At 40.1% G+C, this 21,954-nt stretch overlaps 1 protein-coding gene across 2 annotated transcripts in view; it reads left to right on the forward strand.

Moving 5' to 3' along the window:
- Positions 1-21,954, forward strand: part of GLIS1 (GLIS family zinc finger 1) — a 211,998-nt gene that overhangs the window by 103,797 nt on the left and 86,247 nt on the right. For both annotated transcript variants that reach the window (XM_064455060.1, XM_064455061.1), the window contains exon 3: positions 992-2,093. In XM_064455060.1, coding sequence (XP_064311130.1) covers positions 992-2,093 — 1,102 coding nt within the window. The remainder of the gene's footprint in view (positions 1-991; positions 2,094-21,954) is intronic.

The raw sequence follows: 21,954 nt of genomic DNA on the forward strand, positions 1-21,954 counted from the left end.
AGCCATAGGTTAAACCCTACCATGCTTTAGGGTTATGTAAGGAACACCTGCTGGTCCTAAGGAAAAACACAGTTGGGTCATCCACAGTAAACATTTATAGCTTAGATGAAGTGTTTTATTTAAAGGCATAAACCAATTGCTAACTGCTTGGAAGAAAATGTTAGGAGGAAATGTTTCCTAAATGCTGTGTTTTTCTGAAATGTCTATGTGGGGTTCCTCAAGGTTCTGCTTCCTGAGTGGTTGGTTTCAGCACGCACCAAAAGGATTAAAAATCACTTCTGCAGAATATCTTTTGATTTGCAGACCCATGTAGACTTTAATAGGAAAAATGGAAATGGGAGTACAGACTGCCAGTTTAAATCTACTACCAGTGGTGAACTTTTCTTAGTTATCTTTTGTAGACCTTTTAGAAGTAAATACTCAGCTGATCTCTCATCGACTCTGGATCACTGGTTGAAAGTGAGCCATTCTTCCTTCGTGTTCCTTTTTCCCCACTGATCTTGGTCCTTTTCTAATTTAGCAAAGGGAAGCATCTCCCTGACGTGTAAGCAAAGCTCAGATAGCCTTTTCTGATTAGTGTGAACACGAATGCCAAGGCATATTCCCAGTGTACTCTGAGGAAAATGCCGATATTAGAATACTTCAAAAATTCCCAAAGCGCTCAAACTTCGTTCTTGGCTATTGTGTTGCCCAATCTATTATGCATTGAAAACCTAGATTGTGACTGATGAACTGCCCGTAGCAGTGGAGGTGAGATTGTCTATTCTGTGCATAACCCAGTGTGTAAAATTAATCCTGTGTAAAATGATGCCACCTTTACAAGGGCTGTAGAGGAAGCATTTCAAAATTTTTTGGTGTAATTGCTGCATTAGGCAACATTCAGCAGAGAGCAAGTGCTTCCATTCTCCAGGGCTTAACAAGTGTTGTGTCTTGCACAAAAAATCATAAACCCTGTGGTAGTTAGTGATACTTAATGAAAACTGTATTACAGGTCACCCAGGTTTCAAGACTCAGTAGATTCTGCTGCTCCATGCCTGAATGGAAGTCACCCAGCTCAGCACATTAAACAAGAATGCCTGAGTGATTATAAGGTTCTGTCTGAGGCTTCCACACATAGGAGGATTACAGAGGGGATGGAGCTGAGAGCCTCCGGTAGTCTGCATCCTGAAATAGACCTAATGAATAATAGCTTTACAAATTCACTTTCATCCTACTTGTTTAATAATGAACATAGCTCCTCCCTCGGTCCTTTGACACTTGGCACCCCTCAGCACTCAGCCAGGCTACAAACAAGCAACCTGAAGAAGAGATGCATTTCTGTTGTGCCGTCTTCAGCTGAAGGAATTGATATTACAGCTATCATCCGCACATCACAGACGTCACTGGTCACCTGTGTGAATGGACTGCGAACTAATTCAGCTGGCATTTCCTCTCATCCTGTGGAGATCAGTCATCACAGTGCTGAAAAATCCTCTCGGCCCCAGTCTTGCTCTCAGCCTGGAAACCCTTGCAGTATTCCCTCCCCTCCAACATGTCTTGTACCTATTTCCGCTGAATGTGACAGAGGTGACTGTGAGCAGATACAAATGCAGCAAGTCGAGGAGAATGGAAGCCTCAGCCTTATGATGAATGGTACTGGCATTCCTCATCAAAACACCTTGCACAGCACCCAGAAGGTGAGTTTCTTAAAACAAGAACCAGCTGATGATTATTCTTCCACTGCTGATCTTTTTCGACATCATCAAGGGCTGCCTCCCCCTTACCATCTACACCAGCAGCTAAGCCAAACTCAAGAGGCACTGCCTCACTTACAGACCTCTATGTCTCCAAAGTCCCTTCAGCCCAGCGACGGGGATGAACAGGACCTCAGCAATGGCAAACAGGTCTGTCGGTGGATTGACTGTAGTGCCACTTACGACCAACAAGACGAACTGGTCAGACACATAGAAAAGACTCATATTGACCAGCGGAAAGGAGAGGACTTCACTTGCTTTTGGGCAGGCTGTGTCCGCCGATATAAACCCTTCAATGCTCGTTACAAACTGCTGATTCATATGAGGGTTCATTCTGGAGAAAAACCAAACAAGTGCATGGTAAGTCTGGAATATATTTGTTTGAATAGAAACATACTCCTCTGCTGTCTTTTTTGCTCCCTCTTCAATCTTATTCCAACATAATTGTTGTGCTTTCTTGTAACTTAGTCTGCAGCAGGCTAAAGGGGAACTGGAGAAAACCTTAATCTAGAAGGAAATGTCTGAGTAAGAAATACTGTAGTTCTTGGAAAAGGGATTCAGTTTCCTTATATGAGAGCTTAACTTTTAATACAGTACTTTATTTTTAAAAATATTCATTAAAGCATTAATAAAGTGATGATCAAAGCACGCAGCAGTCATTTAACGTAAAACAAGTCACTCAGCCTCGGGTGACATTTTTAATCAAGAAACATAAAACACATCTAATGAAATTCTTTTCATACTTTCAGCTGAACAATAACCCATAGAGTCGTGAGTGCAAAAGTTTCAAATCGTAGTTTAGAAAACAAAAAGAAACTTGTTAAGGATTTTAAACAGTTAAAAAAATAAAAGGAATATCTTTAATTGTATTTTCAAAGATTGTTAGGGGCTTTTTTAATTTGCAAAACAGAGCTTTAAAAATAAGTAAAAACCATTGTTCTCTTCTGATCAAGAAGATGTAAACAACATCAGTGTTCCAAAAAGAGGATCTTGGGAATAACACCATCTCTGCATCTGCCCACCATCATGACAATATGGCCAAACTAAAATAAAAGTTAATGACTTCCATTAAGCTTTCCACATGTTTGAAACAACAATGATATAAGACCCTAACTGAAACAGATGAGGCAAAACAAGTTTGTCATAAGCTTCCAAATTGGGCCATGAAATTTGGAAAGTCTTATTTGTAACACCCACATGTGCACGTGTGTGCATGCATGCACATACGCACAGGCACACGCACACAAGTAAGTACAAAGAAAGGTAATTATTATGGCAGCAGGTTGTGGTTCTTGATAGGCAGAATTTTTGACTGTATGTCTATTTTATTGTTTTGATGAGAAAAAGATATAATGGCAAATACTTGTAAGGAAATTAGATCAAGACAAACTTCTCCGTGGCAAGCTGTAGCTTTCTATAGAGGAATAGGAAAGAATGTTTATATAAAAAGCTTACTTTTCATTAGTTCAAGAAAAAGCTTCCTGGCCTGCAATAGTTGTGGAAGGGAGAAGGAAGAAAACCACAGTATTCAAAATGTTTTACAGAGAAAAAATTTCTTTGTAAGTGGTTATCCTGATTATCTTTTTACTTCCATTGCATAAGTGAAAAACGTTATCTTAATGTCTGTGCTGTTCAGTGGTTCTTCCCTAAAATAATACTAGACACAACACAGATATTTAGAATACACCATCAAGTTGTCTAAGATAAAATGGAAAGACTTTAAGACTTACCTGTTTCTTTTTCCTTTGAGAGAAAGAACTGACTTGCTCGTTTCCAGAAGTAGCTCAATTACAACTTGTAAAAGTACAAAGGAATTTAACTTCCTCTGAATATCTTTTTGGTCATAAATCATCAAAGGATGATGCAAGTTAGTTGCCTCTTTCCAAACAAAAGTATAAGCAAGCTGTGAAAGCATACTTACAGGTTTTATTTTAGCCTACTTCTTGTCTTCAGTGTTTTTATTGTCTGGAATGGGATCAGTCTTTTCCCCACTTTTGTCTCACACTTTTGAAAAAGAAATACTTAAAAAGTGAAACCCTGGTTAGCTTTAATATGATGCTGAAAGATTCAGTAGACTCCATGGCTGAGGGAACTTTTGTCTTTTTCTGCAAAATGCGCATTTGACAGGTATTGTTTAGCAGATTTCTAATGTTACATTCCCATTCCTACAGGAAACTGGATAAACCAGAGACATTAAATCATGTATTATCTTAGCAAATGCTAAAAATTTCCTCCTTTCAGTTATGTCCATCTGCATTAAGAACTGGCTTTTGATAACATCTCAAGGTTTAACATTGTGAATAGGTTGGAAAAACCTTTGCATCTGATATTGCAGACAGCCTTCATGGCACATGTATATAGCCTTGGCATGTAAGTACATAAAGGTCTGTTTTATTTGAGCAGATGTTGTAGTTGTTTCCATACATGGAATGGCCCAATCAGAACTGTGAGCTTGACATTGCACAAGCCATAGTTAACTCTTCTGTTTCCAGAATAAGACCTTTCCACTGTCCACCGAAGTATCCATGTATTAAATATTACAACGTGGAATCCTGTGTGGAGTAGAGCTGGATCTAAGACAGCAGATGAAAAATATGTCTTATTTGCAAATTTAGTTTTCTGCCCTGGAAAGACCTTGATCTAGCAGGGGCAAGATCCAAAGCTGCAACATGGCTCCTTGAATTTATTAATATCAAGTGGGGTTTATTTGCCCAGTGAATTCCATTCCACTTTAAACAAGGGTTGCTGTGCAGTGTTTCATTGTGTGGTGATGTCATGTCATTTTAAATGATGGCTTTTCTTTTGATGTGGTAATAATTGTGCTGTTATTCCTGCAAATTAAGAAGGCAATTTATTCTCTCATGTCTACAGAGGTCTAAGATTTTGTTTTGGTTTTGCTGTAGCCCTGTTAAAGTAACTTTACATCTCTTGGTATCTGTAGTGGAGATTTTCTTTTGCTCTTCCCAGTTACTTTCTTTTTAAGCCCTTGATTTTGTTCTTCTCTATAAGATTACTGGCTGACTAGGTATTGAACTGCTCAGGAGAAGCTAACAGCGAGCAGCACCCCACCCTCATACATAAAAGTACTTTTCCATGTAAAATTATTAATTTCTTATGACAGGCTTTGCTACTATGTACTGTAATAGACAAAGGAATTTTGGAATTCAGGCTACTTGAGAACAGGAAATACATGAGACATTTTGATTGAAAAGTAAATGGTTCACTAAAACTGCAGTTAATCCTTTTATTATCTTTCCAACAGCAGTTTCCACAATACTTTCATGAGGTAAGCTTCCTTCAGTCCAACTGTAACACTCTCATCGTTACAGCTGGTTTAAATTTAGCTAGCCTGCTTCTTTCTTTACTGCAGACAGTCGACAGGCAAAACAGTATCTGGTGTAGAGAACTACTGATGTTTCAGGCCCATATTCTGCTTGCTGTGTTTCATTGCCAAAACCGATACTACGAGGATTCTGTTTTCATATTCTATTAAATATTCTAATTAAGTGGTGCCTTCTCGTCATTGTGTCCCTAAGTTTGGTTTTTCCTAGGGCTCTGCAAGTAGTCTAAAGGAAGCTACCTAATCTCTTTGCAATATCCTGTTATGTTTCATACTTAACTCATGTTATTTTAGTTTTATTAAATTTGGGGTTCATCTGCATTATAATCAAAAATATATCCAACAAAAATAATGATGCAATGCCTTTAAGACTATAACTTCTGAAGATTAATTTCATGCTTTTTTAGATTTGATGTCCCAGACAATTGGAATTTTGATTGTCTGAGACAGCAAAAATTAGCAAGCTTAAATGGTTTTTATTTAAAACAAAAAAAGTTTCTCATAGCTGCATCTTTTGCTGTCTTTCAGTTCTTCCAATACTTCGGTGGGTAGAACCCTACTGATCTCCAGATATTGCATCCTCAGTTTAAGCCTCTGCTTGCAAATGTAAACACAGAGCTGCTCATTTAGTTGTCTAGAATTGTTTGGTTTGGACAAATCCATACTTGGCTTATCAGTTTACCCTCTTGCACTCTTGTGGCTTCATAAAGAGTAGAAAATTAAGTTCCCATCACCGCATGAGTATGTGCTCAGGGAACCTATGGTGCAGGCCTCTATGGATGTGAGCAGGGTTAATATATTTATCTTTATGTAATTTCTACATATGCAATTAGTGTTTATAGAAATTTGGGTATCATAACATATGTGATACCCATGAAAGGAGCTGGACAGTTATAATAGCCATTGTTGATGCCTCTAGTTCATGTATTTCAAGGAAATGAATGCCTCCTGAGTATGTTCTAGATCTGTCTGTGACATTGTGTTCCTGCCTAGATAGTTAAGACTTTGAAGCAGAATCTTTTTTTTCTTGTATATATGCAGCATATTCAGTTTGGGAGTAGTCTTGATGCAATGATTTGGGTGCTGTATTGTACACAGTGAAATTCAGCACTTGTGCTTGTCAGTTCTTTTGAATCCCTAAGGGTGAGACCTATAGTGTCTTACTATAGGTACTGCATTAGACATGGGGAAGTTGAGACACAGAGAAGATAAGTAACTTGCCTAAAGACATCTTTAGACAATTCTAGCATTCCAGCACAGATCTGGTGTTCAAATCACTACATCAGACAAATGAACCATTTGCAATTTACCTATGAAACAGATTTTTGTACAGATTGCATAAAAGATAGTGGTCCTGCTGAACTTCCTGTTATTTTTACTGTACATCCCTGACACAGGTGGTTTGGCATGTCATAAACCTGTGAAAACTTCATGGGCAGCAACCTGGTTATTACAATTACAGGAGAGAGGGGCCTGCTGAGCAGATCAGTATTATTGCTTCCGCTGCTAAGGAAACCGATGCGGAATCTCTGTTCTCAGTAGATAGCAAGTATTATGCTGTCTGCGGTCAGTGGGGAGCATGTGTCTAGCCACGCATGGTGAGTAATGAGATCTCTACAGGCTACATCTACAGATGAGTCTAAGGGACAATCTTGCCTCTGCAGGGCAAATAGGTCTGCATGCACCACTTACATGCTTTTGAGTTACTTCACCTAAACAATAAGTTTCCATGCCTGACTCGAGAGAATGTTATGGAAGTCTGGAAAGCTTTTTCAGCTTTTCGAGTGCAGGGTGTCATGCACTGATGCCAAAGGAGTGCTTTATAAAAAAACAATAGTATTAGCCTCACTTTCTTGCCTTTGAAGTCAGTAGTAGGAAACATCCATTCTATCAAAGCTGCCTCACCAGAGATCTCTCTTTTTATTAGATCTCTGGTGGCTTTTTCCGATACTGTCAAGGAACTGCAGCAATTAAAACATTCTGATTAGAGGAGTAGACAGCAATTCAGTGGTTTTGTGAAATTACAATGTTTGTTTGTTCACAAAAACCACTACAGATTACATGACAGTACAAATGAGTTTAAGCATGCACCAGCACTGGAGGGCAGACTGGCAAATGGCTTTAGGCTTGGCACCGTGTCAGCTCATGCCCAATGGCAGTTGGTGAATTTGAACTCTTGTCTGTCCACAGGAGAGCTCCAGACCAGCTGAACTTGCAGAGCAAAAGCTGTAGAAATTATTGGGCCCAGATTCCACTGTGGGTGGGATGTCCCATGTTTCACTGCAGTAGGACAGAAATGCAAATCTGTAGTTCTTAGTGCAGACAGGAAGTACAGCACAGTGGTCTGGCACAATGGTACGGTGCCTTCAGGGGCTTGAGACCTGCCTTCTTGAATTGAGCTGCAGAGGGAGTAGCTGCCAGGGTTTTCCCTTAGGGATTATCAACTTCCTAATGTGATCCTGGGATTGCTGACCTTCAGGACATTCTGTGAGGTGCATCTGCTCTATCAGGTTGAAAGAAAAAGGTGTAGGATCCTGGGCCAGGTGGACTACTGCTCCTACCAAGCAGGGCTAGCTGCCTTTTTTGTTATTTTCCAGCAGTTTGATATGGGTTGGGTCTGGCTGGTGTACTCTCAGGTGTTTTTGTTTGCATAATTATAAATAAATACAAATGAAGTAAATTCCAGCTGTTGCTTCCAGCACCCAGAATAGTTTTCAAGTTCAGTTGTGTGCCTTAAAAATGTTCCACAGGACACTGAAGAGATCTGAGAAATGCAATATGGTAGTTACAGGTATAGCATGGAACTTCCATGGAGGGGACTTTCAAATACATAGTTCCTTATCCTACAAGAGCATTTAATTCCACAAGGTTTTATCCCATTTGACTTGATAAATTACTAAGTAATTTAAGACCTGGTTAAAACAGAATTATACTGAAGTTTTCCTGGTGTATTTATACAGACCTGGTCACTGTGTGTAGATATTGCTGTTCATTCAGTCTTTTAAGCAAGAAACAAAGTGGGATAGTAACAGTAATATCACCACAACATAGTGGGTACTCACCCTGTGAAACTCACAGCGGTAAGATGTAATGTAATTACCACTATTGCGGTTCTCTCAATGTTGGATAATTTCCACTAGTAATATGTAGTATCTGCTGAAGGTAAGGTGATAGGACTAAGCCACTATCTAGTGGTTTAGGGACAGATAGCCTTGTGACACGAGGATGGATATTCATTTCCATGTTCCAGATTGGAAATTTTATTAGGTATTCCATGTAATTTTTTTCAAACCAGTAGTAGTATCATTGTAAAACAGAACTTTAAGAAGAAAACCATTAGTGAATCTGGGTCACATTCATTTTGGAAAACAAAATGATGGGGAGACAGGAAACAGGACTGGAGGATTTTGTTACTATTGACAATTTCTAAACCGTGGAAATGATGAAATGTTTCTGATTTTAACCCGTTTTTTTTTACTTTCCATTTCAGTGTGAAAAGTGTTAAACGAACATGCTTTTTTTGCGTTGTTTAAAAGCTCTCCCAAATTGATTTATTCAGTGTTTTTATTTTGTTAGCACAGTCCCCCAAACAATTATATTTCAGCTCATCCTGGACTGATTTATCTCCCCTCCATTTTCAGTATTTTGATTTGGCTACTGAAATACGTATTTTTTATGTATGCATGCCAACTGTGACATGATTTGAGTAGAAGGAAAATTATGCACTTTCCTACAAAGCAGCAGATATTTGTCAGATTCCTAAGTCTCAGCTTTTGAAAAATACCTGACAATGGTCTGACTGACAAAGGACATATTAAAGGGAGGAAATATTTTTCTATTAGAAATGGTTCTCCACAGTGACTGTGCTGCTTGGCACTGTTGTGGTGCATAGAAGAGGTCGTTTTATCGGAACTCCTCCATGCTGAGCAAAGTAATTCATGTTCTTTGTCAAATAATATAGGCTAAAGTACGACCAGCTTAGAAAAGTGAAATTTATTATTTGTGACCTGCGATGTCTGGCTGTCAGACAAACTTCTAGGCATGTCTCCGAGGTCTTTTTGGAAAATTTCTGCTAGGCTCCTTTCCCTTGCCTTTGCCCAGTTTGCACACAAAAATGACATCTTGATACCATGTTTTTGTCTTTATCCTCTTGTCCCGCAAAACTCAGCAAGTAGTGATTCTTTCTCATTTTAAGACACTCAGAATTATTTCCAGCTCTGCTATGGCCTGGCTCTGGATGATACTCCACACATAGATTTATTCAAACCCCAGTTTCAGCACAGATCTATAAACCTCTCATGGGGCATCACCTTTTGAAGATATCTTACAAGCAGCCTCTTTACTCCCAATTCATTCCAGCTGCACCACAAGATCACTTTCTTTGCCACGCAGATCAATGAATTCTATCAAATAATCACATCTGAAGTTGCAAAAAGGGAAAGGTTTTCCAGCCTCTAAGCACTGGATTTACCATAACTCCTAAGGATTTCTGTAGCTTACCATTTCCCATGTAGCAAAAGTGTGACAAGATTTCTTTCTCACTATGCATCCTGTCTGGGAGTGAATCATCCATCAGTTTCACTATATGAATCTGCACAGTAGTAAAGATCAAGTGATACACCCTCAACTAGTCAGATGCATCTCCATTCTAGTCATAAGTTTTACAGAGCAGTAAATATATTTGTGAACTATCTGCTTCCTGTAAGAATGTCTTAATACACCTCAGGAATACTTCAAAGATGTGTCCAGCAGTCAGGTCCTAAAACTATAATTCCACAGGGTCCAGCATCATTTTGGCAGGGCGAGCTGTCTCCAGAAGATCTGGGAAAGAAGGTTGCATTCAGTGATTTGAAGGCAGTCAGTCTGCAGTTACCTAATATCTAGGAGCAGTGAGAGAATATTTTTTTCCCCCTGAGATTTAATTTAAGAAGAAATTTGCATCTGATTATTATTAATCTTGTCATTTAGAAGGTGGAGAGCTTGAAAGTTCGAAAGTTTTAAACAAAGTCTCTGTGATTGTGTTCTTGAGGTTAAGTGCTTGGCTTTATTTTATTTCTATGTATGTATTCTGTGGGGATTATTAAAAAAGGAATTGTTCTGAACTTTCAGTGATGTAGCCTTTCTGAACAGCGATCAACCTCAAGAAGGAAAAATAGTTTGAATCACCTGGCAGAAGGCTTGGTCAAATTAAAAAGCAGTAAAATTAAATATTGTTTAAAAACTGTGCCAGGGATATACTCATTAATGTTTCTTATTAGGCCAATACATTTTAATACTCTGTATTAGTGAAACATATGTCATTTAATAAAAATGTTAATCTACATTTGCAGGCAGCACAGAGGCTGTATAGTATAGTCTCAGGGGAGAAAGAGGAATTTAGTGCACATTAAAAACTTTATACAGTCATTTATACAGTTGGATCTCAGTTCTAAATGTGATGCATTTGTTTGTTACTTCGGGGCAAACCAGCAACAGTTAGCCTTTAACAATCGGATGAGAAATAACAAGCCATCATTCCACAGCACAGGGTGTTTATATCGGCTTGGACTTCACAATGGGCCAGATTCTGAAACCTTCACTCACTTGTTTAGCGAGTAGTCCAGCTGGCCTAGTAAAAAAAAAAAAGGCAATTTAAACTAAATATATCAAAACTTGACCTTCTGGCATCTGAAAACTCATATTGAGCAAGATTTTCAAAAGTAGGCCCCGGTTTTGGATAGCTTAATTTTGGAGATGCTCTACTCTAATGGGGGAACTCTGAAGTTGAGGTCCTCTTTCAAACCAGACAGTGTGTAACTGAGTTACTGAAATTTCATGAGCACTTCTGGAAATCTTGACCTTAGATCTCCATTTCCTCAAAAGTACAATGAAATAAATCTCTCTGGAGCACAGTGAGGGTGAATAATCACAGTGAGGTAGTGAGGCCAATAATGTAACGCATCCATAATGCTATTTTACATCTCTGATGGTTCCTTCTGCTGAGAATCTCAAAGCTCTTTCAAGCTTCTGCTTGCCTATGGCATTTCCTGTGTGGTTAAAACTCTTATGCTCAAGTTCCAGGTACAGCTGAATTAAGGCAAATTACTCTGCTGCTTTCTGTCCCTGTTTACACTGGTGTTAATTGTAAAGAAGCCCTAAATTTACACCAGGTTACGTGAGCCCAGCATGGCTCAGGCCACAGAGTGCCAAAAGTCACACACTGAGTACCTGGGAGAAAAGGCAAGGGAAAGGCCTCCTTCTTCCCAGTGTTTTCTCTTCCACCTATTTCTTAAAGTCAGTGTGAGGTTATGCACTGTTGCTGACGAAGTCCCTTTTACTTCAGAGCGTTATTCTTGTGAGTAATTTACATCCCTGGGCTGATTGTGGAATCAAGGAGCAATATGACTTTTATTTCAAAGTCTAATTTTGCCGTTTATAGCAGTGTCTTCCTTTGATCTCCTTTTATTGTAGTGTACAGACAACATAAGTGTGAAGAGATCCTGCACTCAGGTACAGTGTAGCTTCAGTGTTAAATAATTGATCTTGATCTTTTTTTGAAACGGCACCCAAGGCATTTAAAAGTGGGAAATGGAAAAAGCATGTTCTCATAATCCAGCTCAGTAAAGTTTGCACAACTGCTCTTTGTTTCATCATCCCTACAATAAATCTTTCATTTTTGCCAATTGAGAATGCCTACTAAATCTGCAAATGATTACTTCCCTGAATTGTGTTGGGATTCTTGCAATACATTTTTCTTACATGGGTAATGATAAAATAAGAGTCCATCAAAAATATTTTATTGCTTGGCACAGAGCCTTTTATGAAATGGTTTTGATTCAAGGAGATTCTTCCAAGTGTTTTAGAACCACTGCTTACAACTTTTCTTTAACCCTTGCATGGAGGGCTGCCAGGCCCTGGGAATATCAGAAATAACATTACTCAATCAGCAGCTGGTAGAATGCAGGACCTGGGTATCAATTTAACCTGCAGCCCTTGAATTCAGACTGAGAGCACACTGCTTCAACATGTACTTGTAAAGGGTATTGTGTTACTATTAGATTAGAAAGCTGATGAATGTCAGACTTGTGGGAACCTTGTAAAACTAATCTGCTGTGTCCATGTTGATATGATTTCACTCTATTTCAGTGAGAGAGTGAGGAAGATGGAGTATTACAAAAAGGAAAACACAAGGCAAAACTGGTAGGGCCATCTGGGTTACTGTGCCCAGCTTCTGTGATCCCAGGTATCCTGTCACCTTACAATAATCCCTTCAGGACACCCAGAGGCACAGAACACCTTTATGTCTGTGCCTTCAAGAAAAGTGTATCATCGACACTGACTATGACAGATGTTTGTCTGCCTTTGCACAGGAACCGGTCAGCTGTAGGAATTGCTTTGCTTTCCCTTATAAAGAGATACAGTCTCAACCCAGTTCACTGTAGATCTCGAGCACACTGTCTCCAGATAAAACAAGGCCTGGGGGCTACCTCTGGAACAGCAGAAGTTGTAATGCCTGAAAACACATTCTAGTACTGCAGAGAGGAGGGATCTGGCAAGTGATCTACCTTGTGTTACTTGCTTGCACTCACAGAAAAACAGCAGTTGACCTGACTCAGTGTGGGGTGCTCTCAACAAAACCACATCTAATGCTTGACACATTGCCCACTTGCCTCCATGCAATAAATTGCCTCCTCGGACAAGACATGGGGAGAGCTGAAAAAAGCAGATTATGTGAAAATATTTAAAAGTATCACAGTTATTCGCAGACTTTTATCTTCCTGTGTATCCTCAAACATAATGGAATTTTTAATTGCATGGTCATGGTGGTCTCAGAGTTCACTGTTTATAACGCTTTGGTCTAACTAAATGTTTTTAGCTTGTTCTTTGTCTTCAATGCCAAGGCGTGAAAAGATGACAACAAACACAGAAACCAGACATATGCATCAGATGCACGGAGCACACTAGCTTAGTCAGTGTAAGTCTTTTAGCCAGGTAGATGCTAAATAGCATGCTTCAGATCGGCAAACTTCCTCTTGTATATATCTCACTTCTGGGCTGAAATGATATGCCAAAGTTATCTCAGATCATCGTTGACCATTTTTGTTCAAATTTTGAACAAAGTCCATCAGAAGTACTTCCAGGTGTGAAGAGACTGCTGAATTTAGAGGGAAAGGCACTGGAATTATACAGTGAACGTCACAGGAAAAGCCAAGTGAGGGATTCTGTATCATCTTTCCTCACAGATGGATATTGAAAAGTAGCAAATTTAAGACTTTTTAAAGAAAGACTTTCTAACACAGAGCAAAGTTGAAGGGATCAGAGTGAAAGGAACCTTTGTGAAACATGGGTGTTCTTAACTGTGGACTGTGATATCCCTAACCTTCCATCAGTACAGGCAGCTTGTAGCTGGGCCACTAGAATTACAGCATGTTTAAAACAATAATATTTGTAGCTGCTGTATTTCATTTCTAGTGCTGTAAAAATACGATTCATGTAATAGGGTAATGGCCTGCAAGTTCTCATGATTTCAACTGTTTTGGAGTTACAGGAGTTCTGTTCCTTTATGGCAAGCATCCATTTCTCATTTTAGCATCTTTGGCACTTGCCTAAAGGATGGGAAATTAAAAAATGATTAAGGGTACAGAGAGATGGTCTCTCAAGGAAAGATTAAAGGAATTAAACAAGGGCTGGGATGGGGAGAACAAGGAAAGGGAAGGATTGTTTAGAAGAGAACAGAGAATAAGTAGGAGTGATCAGGCAAAATCAAGCAAACGAAAATTTAAAGCTAATCTTTCAGTAAAGGTTTCTTAAAAATGAGGTGTATTTTAGATTTGAATAATTTTGTAGTGGAAATAGAAGATGCCCAACTCTATGAATAATATAAGCTAGACTGTCTGAACAAAAAAGGAAAATATATTGTAGAGAATAATTTTGAATGTAAACTGTCTTATTCCTCATTTCTGCCATTCTGTGAGAATTGATTGCATCATTAAGCATAAGGGAAGGAACTGCATTAGCAGACACAGGAGTACTCTTCAAGCCTTCAGGTGTCTGCACTCTCAACGTATTTGTATATTTTGTTCTCCTAATACTGCTATGAGGTAGCTGGGGATAGTCACCATGCAGAGAGATGGTGCTCAGCATCCCCTGAGTTGTGGGCCCCACTGTCCTTCCAGGCAAGACTCTCAGACCATTTCACAAACAGATGCTTGCTTTGCACGCTGGCAAGGATGAAATCAGGGAGGACTGGCTAGAGCAGTCAGTTTGCCAAGAAAGAACAACCCCATACACCAATACAGGCTGGGGGCTGAACTACTGGAAAGTGGCTCTGTTGAGAAGGACCTGGGAGTGCTGGTGGACAACAAGCTGACCATGAGCCAGCAACGTGCCCTTGTGGCCAAGGCGGCCAACAGTATCCTGGGGTGCATTAAAAGGATTGTGGCCAGTGGGTCGAGAGAGGCTATCCTCCCCCTCTACTCTGTCCTAGTGAGACCACATTTGGAGTACTGTGTCCAGTTTTGGGCCCCCCAGTTTAAGAAGGATGTGGAACTCCTTGATCAAGTCCAGTGGAGAGCTATGAAGATGATCAGGGGACTGGAGCATCTCCCATATGAGGAAAGGCTGAGAGACCTGGGTTTGTTCAGCCTGGAGACGAGAAGACTGAGGGGGGATCTCATAAATACCTATAAATATCTGAAGGGTGGGTGTCAGGATGATGGGACTAGGCTCTTTTCAATAGTGCCCAACGCCAGGGCAAGGGACAAAGGGCACAAATTGAAAGACAGGAAGTTCCACCTCAATATGAGAAAAAACTTCTTTCCTGTGAGGGTGACAGAGCAGTGGAACAGGCTGCCCAGGGAGGCTGTGGAGTCCCTTCCCTGGAGACATTCAGAACCCACCTGGATGCTTTCCTGTGCCCCCTGCTCTAGGTGTACTTGCTCAAGCAGGGGGGTTGGACAAGGTGATGTCCAGAGGTCCCTTCCAACCCCCACCATTCTGTGATTCTGTGATACCTTTTGTTTTGCTTTGCTCTTACCAGATTTGACCTTTATAGAACAAAAAGTTTCTCCTCACCATTTATAAAAGCTTTGCTATTGATTCCAGTGAATGCTAATGTACCACATAGACCATTGTGCCAGAAGTGACTGTGCCATGACACAGGGATGTTTTATTTCTGCTGTGAAACTGGGCAGATAAAGACTGTTGAACACAGCAGCTTCACCTGCAGATTCCTAGTCCAACTTCCTCAAAATTCAGGCAGTGAAATTCAAGTTTTGGATCAAGCATACTTGGTGTGAATTGACCAATGTCCCGAAGGCCTGGGTACTGGTCTGTGTCTGGATGGGGAAGGGTGTAGGGCACAGCTGCACAGGGGATGTAGGAGTTGCACAGATATGGGATCATCATCAGATGATGCTAAGCAAAACCTGGGGAGAAGGAAAGAAGCCAGCTCCTTTCTAGACATCTCCTCTGCTAAATCTGTACCTGGGCTTATGTTTGTCAATTTTTTGGCATCTTTGAACACGATAGACATGGCAGAAAAGGAAGGTAATGAAAAGCATGATAACGCTGCCTTCCTGGTTTACGTTTGGCATGGATAGAGATTCCTTGCAAAGGTGTTTTCTGCCCAAGAAGTACAGTGCGCACCAGCTCTCCAGTTGCTCTCAGTATTTGCACCAGCCATTTTGAATGAGTTGTTCCGGGTGAAAGCACCCCCATGAAGAATTTATCTAATGGTTATAGGTGGACAACAGAGGACTATATTTGTGTAACACCAGTGGTGCAAACTTAGAAGGTAGATTAAGCTCGTTTTGAATATTTCAGCTTGTCAGATATAGGCTCTGGTACATGTAAATTGTTTTAGGAAAATCTGTGTTGGAACACATCTCTGAATGGCAAGAGAAAGAAATGGGTATTGTAGTCATCCCAGATACTTTCAATTTTGATTGTTTATAGCAACGCTGACAGAAACTAACACTATACACAAAACTGGTTTTGAAACTGCCCCTTTTTTCAGAGTTAATGACCCACAGGCTAATGGAAATTTGCCAGTTTTTACCAGCTGGGATCTGGCCTGATTTTGCTGGGAAAGAAAATTGCAAGGCAAAGAAACCATTTGGATTTTTGAAAGTCTGTGATTGTTGTCTTCTCTCATTATATAGCCTTCAATTTTTTTTTGATATTGTGTTTATAATTGACCTGAACTTAGCAGAAATGCTTGCTTTGTCCAAGGACAGCATACCCTGATCGCCCAGGAATTCCCTTTGACAGCTGCATTTAGATCCACTTCTGTGAAAACCCGAACCCACCCCAGTCAGTGTGAAGGGACTTCTATTAAATCATGGCTTTGAGGATCCACTGACAGCTCAGCTGCTCTAGCTCCATCCAGGAGAGGGTAGTCATATGCGTTTTATGATATGCTACTTCATTTATTGCAGTCAGGTCTTTCCAGGGCATTACCTGGGGACTTCTCACATGATATGCATGGCTGATTTGGCTCACATAATTGACCTGTGAAAGGCAGACTCTGTACCTGAGTGCATTTCTTTGTAAAATCAACAAAAGAGAGGGAGAGCCATTTATACTGATTATATATATAAAAAATAATCCCTAAAGGCAAGGCTATATAATGTGCATTATGTTCAGGCAAGTATGGGATCATTACCGTCATTCATGATAATTTGATTTACCCCCATGGCTTCCAAACAATACATGGCTCATAGCCTTGTGAATTGGTGTGTGTTAAGAATTGCATGGCAGCCCTACATTTTTAGAAGGGAAGCTCTTAGGTCTTACTATGATGAAGGCTCTTTTGTTGTAAAAGTTTCTTTACTAAGATAGATGTTACTTCAGTTCACGCTAAACAAATTACTCTGGAGTTTTCAGTCTCAGTTTGCCAGAGACAAATTGTGAAAGCATCTAATTGTAGCCTAAACAAAACCATATTTTCCTTAAAAACATGGTAGCATGTCATTCTAAATCTATGGTGCTTTGCCCAGGAACCATTTCAAGCAAAAAAACCGGTGTGCAAAATAGCCACCTCAGACAAAACAAACGATCAAAACTGTATATTAAATGGGGTGCTTTTGATTGCAATGTTTCACTGAAAATGTTGTCATTGTTTCAATTCTCTGTCCCTCCATGCAGTCAAAGATGCCAGTGTATACTTAAGAAAATGGTAAATATAGAATACTAGCAAATGTAGCTTAAATACAGTTACTAGTAAACAACTGTAGATGGACTGACTAATTTCCAGGACTGATTGCAGCCAATTTTAACTTAGATTATGTAAGATGAAGAACAGAGGGCCTTTAAAATCTGATTCCCTTTTTTTTACAACATTTATCAGTGTACAGTAGCTTTATTCATGATCTGAGTCTGGTTCTGATAAATTTTTATAAATGTTTCATAATGTTATTATAGAAATTATAGACACATCATTTATCTATCAAGTTGTTGGGCTTATGTGAGGGGAGGAGAGGTTGATGGGAAGGGCTGAGAGCAAAGGGGCTGATTATTCTGCTAAATATGTAGAAATATTTGCTGATGAGAAGGCACCTCTGTTGTTAGGTGTGCTGGAGCAGCCGTAAGTGGCCGTTGCAATGCCCAGGTGGGACTGTAGCTAACACTGCTCTCCCACCCTCCCATCTGCACCTTGCTTTGGCCTGTCCGCTCTTGAGCAGGCATGACCATGCGAAGCTGTGAGGGAGAGACACCTCTGCTTCCCCACGGTGTCCCCCAGCTGTGGTGTCTCCAGGCAAAGCAGGGTCTCCATCCTTTGTGCACCTGCATGGAGCCTTCCCAGCTGCAAACTTTAAGCCTCTGCCCATTCTTAAAGGCAAATTTCAGCTGTGCTGAAAGCAGGGGCAAAATTCCCATTGACCATAAACAAGCAGGAGCACAGCCAAGGCCGGAATGATACAAGCTTAATAATCAAGCCTCAGTTCACAAGATGTTGAGTGCTTCTACTGCAGAGATGGATGACTTTCCCTTGGCTCTGCTGTAGTGCACACAGCTCCATTGTACAGTACCTCTGAATGCTACTCTCCGTGAGTTGCTCCACATGTTCAAAAACAGGGTGATTCAGTTTGGTGAGTCAGTTTGAGAGGCTTTGAAGTTTTTAGCTCAGGTTTGGGGAAAATATGCAACATGAATCATCCAGGAACTTTGTTTTCTCAGTGAATTCTATGGTAATTGCACATTACAGCAACGTTTAGGGCAAACCAGTATAACACATTGGACCCTTTTGTTACAGCCAGTCATATCCCACTGAAAGCCGAGTGTTCATCACATTAAGCAGACAGCTCATGCCTGGCTGTCTTGTGGGGACTGGGGGGAGCAGGGTGGGGAGAAGGCATGTCTTACTTGAATGTATCAATGTGCGGTGCTAAAAGGAGAAGAAAGGGAGACAACTCCTCTATTCTTTCTTCCTTTGTAAATCTGTCCCTCTCTGTTTCATGGTGGCTGCAGAATTTTACCTTTACCACATAGTGATTGTTTTAATTTTTGGTCTTGGGGTATCCAGGGAACAAAAAATTAAGGTAAGAATTAGTGGAAAAATGACTGTTATTTATGAGCACAGAGTATCAGTTAATTCAATTCAGGAATAAATAAAATAGACAGCTGATAATGGTGCTTAGGCTGATGTTGTATCCCCTTCAGCGTGTTCCTAATGGTATCAAGGTTAGGCCTGCAAGGTGGCCACAGTACCATGAGCAAGTGAGCATCCATAAGGGGCAGTCTCAACCCTGTGCTGGTATGGAGGGACCTTGTCAACTTCCAAGGTCAGAAGAAGGTTCTAATAATTCTTTTTTTCGCCTGTCTTTTGTAATGGTCACTCTCTAGGAGGGAGATGATTGAGAAAGGGAAGGGACCTATGAAGAGCACTTGTATTTATAGAAGCTTAAAGGTTTCTCAGACCCTGTGGTAGTAAGCTGCAGACTTGGAAATACCAGAGACGGGGTAGACAGGTCTGGTGTTTGGCACAACAGAAGTGCTGAACATGTTCAGGTACAGGACACAAGCTCTATTTCCCCTTCAGGAAGGCAAAAGGTAGCTGTGTGGGAGTCCTGTGGCTCAGCCACAGTCCCTGCATGTGTTTTGTTTGGATATTTCTGATCTCATCACCTCTTTGGTTGGAACTTTGGGTTTTAGCAGCAGTGTCCTATGCAGTAGTTATTTTGGAGCTTGGTTTCCTTTGTTTCTGGTCTATTCATCAATAATAATGGACTGTAAAATCCTAGCTTTTTTTTTTTTTTTTTTTTTTTGAGTTATCAAAATAAGTTGAGTCTTTGTGACCAGTTTTAGTTGTATGTGGGCTATATGATCTGTGCTATTTAAGTATTTCCTCATCGCACTGTCTTCCTGCTGCCGTATTCAGCCTTCTAGAGCACTGGCTGTCATGAGGAATTAAGTTCACTGTGGGGGGAAAGAGTGTCTTCTTTACTTCCTAAAGGTACTCATGACGTGTTCGGAAAGATAAATAGAAAGAGAATGCAGACAAAATGTGAAGAATGTGTATACAAGTTATAGCCTCACAATATGGAAAATAAAATCAGAGGTTACATCATATAATTGTAAGGATACATTATTTTGTTTTCAAAACTGTTATTCAACAGTGGGATGAATCCTTGAGTCATTTAGTGTTTGAACTTCCAAAATGGCTTGTGGTTGTTCCATCATCCTTCTCACACAATCCCCACAGACACAAAAGTCAGAGGCAATGATTAATCTTTCTATATTAATGGCCTGGTCCAGCATTGACTGATGTCAAAAGAAAGCTCCTCATATGCTTCAACAGACTTTGGAGCAGGCTGGTGATTTTTAAATATTACATGTAAGCAGGAAATGAGAAGCAAGTTAGGAAAACCTTTCCAAGTCCTGTAGTCCCAGTTTAAGAAACTGCTGTATTCTGTTGTAAGACTACCTAGAAACCTTAAAATATACTTACAAATACACAAACACATGGCTTGTAATTCATTGCAATCACTTCCTACTTTTGATCTTTTGTTTTAACATCACTTGTGTGCATATGTGTGTATGTGAGAGTAAATAACTTAATCCTAATTGTCTGAAGATATACATGTAGACATATAACAAAATGTATTGCTTATATAATGCCATAAACGAGCATAGTGTTTGTGTGTAAATTATATTTATATATAGATTTCCTACAGTGTATATGGCCAATATAAATAAATTTGTGTCACTGTAGTGGATTTTATCTATATATTTGCCTTATAAACTAGCAGGTAATAATTTAATTCAAAAGGTCCTTCCAAAGATGCAATTAATGTCTTTTGTTATAGTTTTCCTGGGTTTAATAATCCCTTCTTCCAGATTTATATTGGTTTCTGGAAAGTAATGCTTATTAGAGTGTTTTTCCAAATTGGCCACAATAATCCACTGAAATCTGCCAGCTGAATCATTGCTATGCTTGTGAAATTGCCAGGATCGCCTGACAGTTATTATTGGGGTAGGAGGGGAGGGGGAGAGGGAATGAAAGTTTCATAATATGTCACTGTTACTGATACCTTGGCTATGAGTCTTAGATTTGGATTGAAATGTTTACCGAATTCTATATGAAAGATGGAATGCCCGGTGGTGGTAGATTGGCAGCGCTGCTGTAATGGAGAGAAAATTTATTAATGTCATTAGGCAACTGTATTTTATTCTGGGCGTATTTTAAACACATATATATATACACATGTGTATGCATGTGTGTGTATACATATACGTAAGCATATATGTATATGTATGTATGTGTGCATACTCCCTCTGCCCCTTCCCCATCCTTGTTCTTGGAGAAAGGAAGGGTGTATATATTCCCTGAACCAGAGTCATGCTTTACATACAAAATCCCACCACCTGTGCAAAAGATGTTACCAAGTCACAGTTAAATCATTCACCTGCTGCCATGCACGTTTAACATCTTAATGTGCTCATTCTCTTCTGTATAGTGCAGATGAATGTAGGAGGCAGGGAGCGAGCAGGCAAAGGCCCAATACATATCGTTTTCTCCTGTACTTCAGAGATGACTGTCAGGAGCTGATTTTGCAGTGTCTGAATTAACCCTTTATGTGACCTGCTGCAGAACTGGCTTCTAACCCTCATTTTGAGAGGGATTTATATCCCTAGCAGTTGCTGTCAGTGGGTCACTGGATCCTACTGCCTGACTGAAGGTATATAAAAGAATAGCAGGGCTATGGCCTGCCAGGGCTGTGCCAGAGGGTGAAAGACAAAATGCCTTCCAGCTTAGGAGCCCCGGCACCACTGCTGGGACAGACCTCATGTGGGATGAGTGCTGCAGGCCCTGGGTGTCTGGGATAAATATTGTGTCCAACAGCCATCCGTGGTGAGACTTTGCTTGGGGCAGTGCCCACCCCCTGTGAGCATTTATGCACAAGATTTAGATTCTGCTAGTGTAAACAGGCTTTTGTTTTAATAACCCATTTGACTAATGGGCATGATGGGAGGTGTAAGAAAGCGTAGCATGCTGCTCCACAGGCAGCTGGGTGGTACTGCGTAAGTATATACACACCCTTACATGGAACAAATGGTATACACTGGGGGTGCAGGGCTGTCATTACCCTGCTCAGGTGTAGCAGATCCAAAGTCTTCCTAATACAAGGCATAAAAGCTATTCTGGCTTGGATTTTTCTATTTGTGTTGTTGCAGCTACAGCAGCTTTATTATGAAACTTTTGCCCTTTTTTTTAGATAATGGGCTGAGATAGTGGATGCCCACTTCCTTACAGCCAGAAAAATAAGATTCTGAAACATTCTTTCATTCCACAATAAGCGGTTAAAGATTTCCACTCAGCAGATATTATTGTGCAAAATGATGCTTTAAAGCAATAAACTTCCCCAAAATTTTCCTTGTGATGAGGTTGTTTCCCCGAAG

The sequence above is a fragment of the Phalacrocorax carbo genome, chromosome 6 (assembly GCF_963921805.1).
Source record: "Phalacrocorax carbo chromosome 6, bPhaCar2.1, whole genome shotgun sequence".
Lineage (NCBI taxonomy): Eukaryota > Metazoa > Chordata > Aves > Suliformes > Phalacrocoracidae > Phalacrocorax > Phalacrocorax carbo.